The sequence below is a fragment of the Centruroides sculpturatus genome, unplaced genomic scaffold (assembly GCF_000671375.1).
Source record: "Centruroides sculpturatus isolate CEXI.00-Female unplaced genomic scaffold, Cexi_2.0 scaffold952, whole genome shotgun sequence".
NCBI lineage: Eukaryota > Metazoa > Arthropoda > Arachnida > Scorpiones > Buthidae > Centruroides > Centruroides sculpturatus.
The window spans coordinates 336,564-344,933 of NW_019385087.1; the positions used below are offsets into that span (position 1 = coordinate 336,564).

Genomic DNA, 8,370 nt, shown 5'->3' on the forward strand with positions numbered 1-8,370 from the left:
CAGTTAAGTCAAACAGAGTAATTTTTCTGAAGACTAGTATTTTTAATATTTAAATACTTTGTAGATAATGAATTTGAATATGTATATACTATTTAATCTAATTAATAAATAATAATTATTTATTAATAAATAATTATTAATAATAATTAATAAATAATTATTATTAATAATTATTAAATAATTATTAATAAATAATTATTTATATATTATTAGTATATTTTTATGATATATGTCAAAGTCAAAAAATAATAGAACAAGTTATTAAAAAGTATTATCTGAACATACCTCAGTAAATAATTAATTTAAAATTATTTCTTAAAACTAAAGAACACTAAAATTTATATGAAATTTAAAATTATGTTAATATAAATTGTTAAATTGAGTAAAATTTTTTTAAACTGAAGGGATTTTTTTTCCTTCACTTTAAAAAAAAATGTCAATTATAATAAAGTAAATAATATTTTTTTCTTTTAGATAACTTGATTTTATTGATAATTATTTGAATAAGAAAATTCAGCTAATAATTATTTAGATGTATATATAATTCTTAAGTATTGTTGACTAAATAAGCTCTTCTCTGTTTGAAATACAGTAGTTTGCTAAGTCAACTATATTTAAAAATCTTGGACATTGAAATTGAAAACTTTGAAAGATTAAAATTATCATTAATTGATTATAAATGATGGTTGAATCATAAATTTAATAGTGATTATTAACATTTTTCAGTGTATTGAGCTTATAAATTCTGATATTTATTTATTACAAAATTCTAAAATCGTTTGTGATTCTTATGATTGATATTTTTCTTAAATTTTGTAAATATGAAATTTAAATGAACTAACATTGATGTTTAATAGTTAAACATTTATTTTTCAGATACAAAAACATATTACAGATGAACATCTATCATTTTTGACATTTGTGATTCAGCTTTCTATACCAGTAACAATTGATTTGCGTGAGGTAACTTTTTTATGTAATACTATAGTAGTAATAGAAATTATTTAAAACAAATTATAAAGAAGTAATATGTAATGTTTATTATGAGGAGCAAAATAATAATACTTTCTCTGATGTGCTCATATTATTTTTATATTACCTAAGAATGTTTCTTGGCAGCACAAGCTAGTCCTCCAATGAGGATGAATTTTTCAATTGTGCCCACCAGTGGCTGAGTGGATAGAACCACTGAACGCTGATAGGTTGTGCTGGCCATATGAAATTTTTCTGGTTTTCTTCGTGTCTCAACACCTAAACAGTGGCCAATTTTCTGTAGATGAATCCTCTTGGGAGGTGTCCCTTTGCATATTGCTCATGTATTGCATTGATTTATTCCATCAAATCAAACAAACCATTTTTCAATTGTTGCCAATCATTTAGTATATTTTGTATAATTTTTATAATCTGTACCAGATATCATTAATATAATATTGAGAGTCACAACAGTGACTCTCAATATTTACTTGGCGGAGAGTCACAACAGTGACTCTCTGCCAAGTAAAAAAGTCACTGACTGACTATATACACAGGAATCAGAATTGCTGATTTTCAGTGGTTGATTTCTCTGCTCCCAAACATGTAAAGTAATTCCAAATATCTCATTCAAAAGATAATTGTTTTCTTAGGAAGTGTACAAAATTTCAAGATTTTCTATAAAGGGGTTGCTGAAATATAAACACTTGTAAAAGTGCAAAAATTTCCAAAAAAGCTGTATTATCTTCTTCTTTGTTCAGCACTGCCGATGCTTGTAGAGAAACACTACTTGGTGTAGAAAGCTCAAATTTTAAACTTAAGCCTTTTTTGTTATCAGTGAGATTCTTATGAAACTTTCGGGTTAATAGATCAAAGTTCATGGGGATTTCAGTTTTATGGCTTAATTTTTTGCTTATAAGGACAAAATTGCATCAAAACAAATGAATCTTATTCAAAATGTTACTTGAAATAACAAAAGCTTAAATTTATGTAAATTAAAACTTTTTATAACAATTTTTATAAATGGTGTATCAAAAGCATCAGTCAGCAAAGCATTTGGTCAACACTAACTGAAATGAATATTGAAGGTGTTCAGTTGGTGCTCAGTGACAAAATTGTACATCATCATCATATATCTTGATGTAATAATATAATTATTAAACAAAAGTATCTGAGATGTAAAAAAATTGTGCCAAGTAAAAACTTACAACAATTTAGATAACAGTCAAAATTTTTCTTAGGAGTTTTTCTTTGGTAAAGATAAGCTTAGGGCTTTGAAGTAGTATCCATAAGATTTTTACTTTTATTATTCTTTTCTACATTTTGCTTCAAAGCATCAAGCTAATCTTTACCAAAGAAGAACTACTAAGAAAAATTTTGACTATCAATGTGATGCTCACCAGTAAATGAATGGATAGCACCACAATCAATGTTCAGTAGTGTTATCAAATTGTCTAACTTTAAAATAAATTTTTTTCTGATTGCTGGTTATGAAGAGTTTTTGTCACATGTCTAACACCTAAATAGGGACCAGTTTCCCATAAGAAAGTTCTCTCTGGAGGTACTCCTTCTTTGGCAAATTGCCATGCATCATTGCATTGCCTTAGCCCATCAATCCAATCCAATTAAATCGTTTCAGTGCAAAATAGGTTTTATATGACCATTGGTGTGAAAAGCTAGAGATATTTTGGTGTTTAATTGAAAAAGTCAAATGAAAAATAAAGTTAAAATAGAATTTGTGCAAATAATATACAATAAATTTATTACATTTTGCTGATGAGTAAATTACAATTGTCCTACTTCATGTGTTAATTAAACTTGAAATATTTTGTATAAACACATTCTATTATATTAATTGGTTTATTATTTTTACTGGTTTTAAAGATTGGAACCATTTTTCCATACAGACAGTATCTTTTTTACATGAATTTTTCAGGAATGTATCAACCATTTAAAAACAGAAATGCTTATGTTTAATCTTCAATATTAATGTGTAAATCTTGTGATAAAATTAATGTGTAATGTTAGAGTAATACACTCTAACATAAAAGAAATTGTTGAATTTTTAAAACGTAGTGTAACAAGTGAAAATTAAATAATGTTATATATTATATTAAATATGGTATGAAATTTTAATTACAAAATAATAATTTTTTTTCTTTTAAATATAGAGATTACTATTTCTTTATCTTCAGGAAAAATATCCGTGAGTATTTTTACATATTTAAGGTAACAGTTATAATTCATTAATGATGTTAAGTGATAAAAAATTTATTAAATTCGGTTTATTTTTGCTCTAATTATTAGATCTGTTTATGGGAATATTAATATTGAAGATTTACCTACAGTAAAAGATGTTTGGAAATGGGTTATTGGTTCCCAACTTGGCAAAAGTTTTCAAGCAGAATTTAATCCAGATAGTAGTTTTCAAATTGCTGTTTCTATTCAACATACACATGTGAAAGAAGAATGTGAAGCTTTGTAAGGTTATTTAACATTAAAATATAATTTCTTTTAAGAAAAATAATCTAATCTAGCTAAATAATTTCATTTTGTATTTTTAGAGAAAAGTTATGTCCTGATGCATTTCCAAATCGTAGAAAGAAAGAGGTGAATAATTTAAAAAGATTAATCTTTCTTATGGAAAAAGTTGTATGAAAAATAATTAATACTTTTGTTTAAAATTAATATACAAAATAAAAGCAAATAATATGATGAATATGAAATCAAAAACTTGAATAAAATTTCTGTGTTGGATATATTAAAAGTATACTTTTAAAAATACTGTATATGTCTAATTTATACTGCATAACATTTTAAAGTTTATTTATATAAACATATATATAGGCTAAACCAGAGATTATATATACAAGAACAGCTGTACATAAAGCTCTTTCAAGAATATGCACAGAAACATTGAAAACGTAAGTATACTGATATCAGAGAAATTAAATGTATTACTTGATTTTTGAAATTTCAATTACAATATTTACATAAGAAAATTAACTTCATTTCTGATATTTTACAATATATAATTTATTTTCAGAGCATATACATTACCACCCTGTCCTTCAGTTAGGCCTTGTTATTTGAATCAAATTACATGTATTCATTCTCCTATCTATTTGGCAGGTAATTTATCATTTAGGTCATTTATTTTTAAGTTAAAGTAGGATAAATATAAAATAAATTATTACATTAGTACACTTTACCGATACCATTTGTATCAGTAATGTACTGTTAGTGCATCAGCTATTGGAAACAGTGTGTACTATTTGTTTATACTAAATTTTTATTATTATATCAATCTCTATATTAAATATGTTCATAAAATGAGTTATTTACAGCTGCATATCTGAATAACACTAAGCGATTTACAATAATTGTTAGGAGTGTTACCCTTATTTACCTCATTGTAGTAAAGATTCACATTTTATACCTGAAAAGTTCGTAGTTTTGAAAAGATTTTTCAGACAAACTTATTTGTTATTATGTATGGTAAAACAGCAATAGCATCAAAAAATTTAAAACTTAAAATTTGCAGAATAACAGTAAAAAATTTAAATTAAATAAACAGTATAAATTATGTTATATTTATATATTGATCAAGAAATTATAAAATTATGAAAGAAATGAAGTAAATGCATTTAATTTGATGATGAGAATAGCATTTAATAGGGCATAAATATTTTCAATTTTAATTTTTCATTATAACATTAATGAATTTCAGATCTATCCTAAAATTTTTGTTAGATTTTAAAATATTAAATAATAATTTTGTTTTTGAATGTAATTAAAACAAAACAAATTATGGATAATGATTCATCCATTAACCATGTAGCTTGGTTTAAGGGAGGGAGGGATAAAAGACCATGTAGAGAAGAGAGAGGTATGGTAAAAAACCACATGATTATAAATATTTCAGTAAAATAAGTGAATTTGGAAAAATTAAAAATATATATATGTCAATAACCCCTCATTACATCATGCATATAAGGAGACAATTCAAACCAATGATATATTAGATGGTATGATATAACTGATGTATCCATTATTGGCTAAAACACTTTTATATTTTGAGACAAAAACAAATGCAATATATTTGAATGAACAATATAATGAGAGGCTGCTGTATATGTACTACATTTAACACTAATCCTGCTGGTTCTGTTGCCCTAGTTCCTTTGCTGTATGCTGACTGATTTAAGTGATTTTACTGTATTTTGTACTGAGAACAAAAAACGATTGACTAAAGCTAGTTGAAAAATGAGAACAGTTTCTAATTTCAGGGACATTTATCTATATATTATTCAATTTTGATGTATGTGGGCTTTATTTTCATGTATTGTGCTTTAATTAATGTTGTTTGGACATGTTTTAGAGATAGAGATAAGATGAAAAGAATTAAAAAACGCAATTAAGCTTTTAACATTTATCTTTTTAAGTAACAAATATATAGTACATTGATGAATTTATTTATAATAATGATGTACTGTATCAATATCATTAATAGACTTTCCTCTGACTGGCTATTTTTCATAATTGTGTTAATTTAGAAAATGTGGATGAGATGGCATTAGCACTGTCAGAAATATGCAATGAGAATTTTGCATTGAGAATATAAAGTATATAAATTATGTAATATTATATAAACTGTATAAGTTTAGAAATAATAACATAATTACATGGCTTATTTGTACTTTTTTTATTTCAGTTAGGCCTAAAACATAATCACTACACTTTTGTCAGATAAATCAATGTAATCATCACCATATTTGTTCATTTCTTCATTAATAAATTCAAGCTAAAAAATAACTTCATATATAGAGGGATGTAACATTACATTTGCCGTTTTTACCAAAAATTCATGAAACGTAATATGTTTCTAGCAGAATAAGTGTTGATAATATAATATATTGATATTTTTACACTTACTGAATAAAATTATTCATTTTCTTGCAGTAACAATGTATTAAGTTAAAATTCTGTTTATAATACATTTTATCTTCTTTATCCAGCATGTGGGCTATACTCAGTGTTTTAAAAAACCTACGAATGAAACAATAATGCAAACATTGGTGTAAAGAAAATAAAATTTCTTTTTTAAGGAAAAAACTGTAAAGGAATTTGATTATTCTGGAGAAGAAGAATACAATTTTAAAATAATTTTTAATATAAAATTAATTATATACACAGTAGTTGTAAAAATAATCATAAATTGGGAGGAATGGGATGAGGAGGATTGGATGTTCTGTGAAGGATTGGAGAAAATTAGAAAAAATGGAACAGCTGTAATTCAAATTGCAGATACATTGGACCCAATATGGGAAAAAGTGTAACTCATGGCATTAAAAATATATTTCACATAGCTTGTGTTGTTAAACTTTATTATTCATGCTGTATTCTCATTTTGATAACATAATGTAATTTTTCCAAGAAAGGAAACTTCCTAAAGTTTTAAATTTTGGTTTTTGGGTTTTCAAAACAACTTGATTCATTTGTAACATAAACAAATATAAGAACACATTAGTTGTTCACATTTTTCAATGCATTTGCCTATTTTAGCAGTTCTGTTTATTAAATGATTAATGACACCAAAGGCTGTACAGATGACCATAATTTGCCATTACAGAAGGCTTGCAATGCAATTACTGATTCTTAATATTAGTTTTTAGAAATTAGTCCAAAATAAACAATAGAATATGAATAAAGTTTTTATAATGGAATAAGTATGTGTCAGACTTATATGAAAGTTCAAAAAAGTCTCTATTGGTAGCATAATATATGTGAAATATGTTAAAATTTATAAAAGATATCAGATCTGAAACTGTAATTTCATTATATTAAAGTCTTTATGGAATTTGCCAATTAAAGAGAGCACATAATAAGTAATAAACAAAATTAAACAAACCTCTTACTTGCTGTAAAAATATAGTGTCTTTTACTTATAATTATTTTTAAGAATACTTTAATTTACATGTTGTTGTTGTTTATAAAGTTACACATTCTCTATGACATTAAAAGTAAATGAAACTAATGTTCTATTATCTAAAATTTAGTCTTTGTTTAATGTATCAAAAAAAGCTTTCTTTACATTTTTCTAAATCAGCAGTTTTTGAATATTTGAAACAGGTAGATATAATAAATATTCAAGACAGTTAAGTCAAACACCTTGGATTATAGATGGCGACAAACGAATGATGACCTCAGTACAAGAATTGATTGTAGATGTAATTAAAGAACATATAAAAGCTACAAGTATTTTTAAATTTTATTGCTTTTATTTTGATTTTAACAATCATATTGTAGAAATTAAATGTTTAAATAATTTATTTCCTTAACTTTTAGAAATTATATTTTCTGCTTCTGGAAGAGAAGATGTAGATGTTAGAATGTTGGGTTCAGGTAATATACATTAATAATGAGATTTATAAGTTATTTTAATATATTTGAGAAATGTTCCATACAATTATTAAAATTGATATACAGGAAAACCTCATTAATTCAAATGTCAAGAGACAAAATAATTGCAACTTTGAATTATCTGAATTATTGAGTTTCAAATTATCTGAGATTTACATATTTCTGTACAATATGCCAAATGTCATGTAAGGGATGTAATTTATTAAGCAAAACTGAATATGGTTGCATGTACAGAATGCTGATTTCATTAATTAATAATAATATAAATAAACTGCAGATCAACAGCATGTGTCCATTGAGAACCTCACAGGTTGCCAGATAGGTTTTATATAAAATAAAGCAAAATTCCTCTAAATGTAGCTCAAATTATTTTTAAAGTGTCCCAAAGAGTAGTAAGTTGCTCAAATGTAGCTTAGAACCCTACAAATTTCTCAATCTGCTATTTGTAATTCAATCTTGCAATTCCGAAACCTAGCCATATTTTATGAGATAAGAGAAAAAGGTAGTCTATGGGTGAGGTGACAGCTGAAAATGTGTTATTGTAAAAGCAAAGCTTTATTGGCTAGTTTAGAGTTGTTCTTGATCCATTGTTCTCTTACAGTATGGAGGAGCTTTGATCTAAACGAATGAATTAACATATGCATGTCACAGTTTGGACAGAATTTTCACTTTGAATTTTGAAGTAGCCATATTTTGAACTAACTGAATTCCTTAACATGTAAATCTTTATATCCTTGGCCAGGACAAAAGTACAGTTACAAACTAACAGGATTTCAAACTATCCAAGTTCGAATTAATGAGGATTTCCTATATTAGTTGTTTGTAATTATTATTAATGGATCAAAGTTAACATCATTATTTGTGTTATGTTTTCTCTTTTATTTGGGTATTTTGTTTATGTTGTCAATGTTTTATGAATTTATTTTAATATTAATAAATCGATAAATGATATTTTTTATTTGATGTATAACAAGG

General features: G+C 25.3%; 1 protein-coding gene across 1 annotated transcript in view; it reads left to right on the plus strand.

The window, feature by feature from the left end:
* Positions 1-7,498, plus strand: part of LOC111634492 (putative tRNA pseudouridine synthase Pus10) — a 14,250-nt gene extending 6,752 nt beyond the window's left edge. The window contains exons 3-10 of the mRNA XM_023379283.1: positions 877-963; positions 3,144-3,178; positions 3,280-3,453; positions 3,537-3,582; positions 3,820-3,896; positions 4,019-4,104; positions 7,105-7,230; positions 7,321-7,498. Of these exons, the coding sequence (XP_023235051.1) occupies positions 877-963; positions 3,144-3,178; positions 3,280-3,453; positions 3,537-3,582; positions 3,820-3,896; positions 4,019-4,104; positions 7,105-7,230; positions 7,321-7,391 (702 nt within the window). The 3' untranslated portion in view covers positions 7,392-7,498. The remainder of the gene's footprint in view (positions 1-876; positions 964-3,143; positions 3,179-3,279; positions 3,454-3,536; positions 3,583-3,819; positions 3,897-4,018; positions 4,105-7,104; positions 7,231-7,320) is intronic.
* The last annotated feature ends 872 nt before the right edge of the window (positions 7,499-8,370 follow it).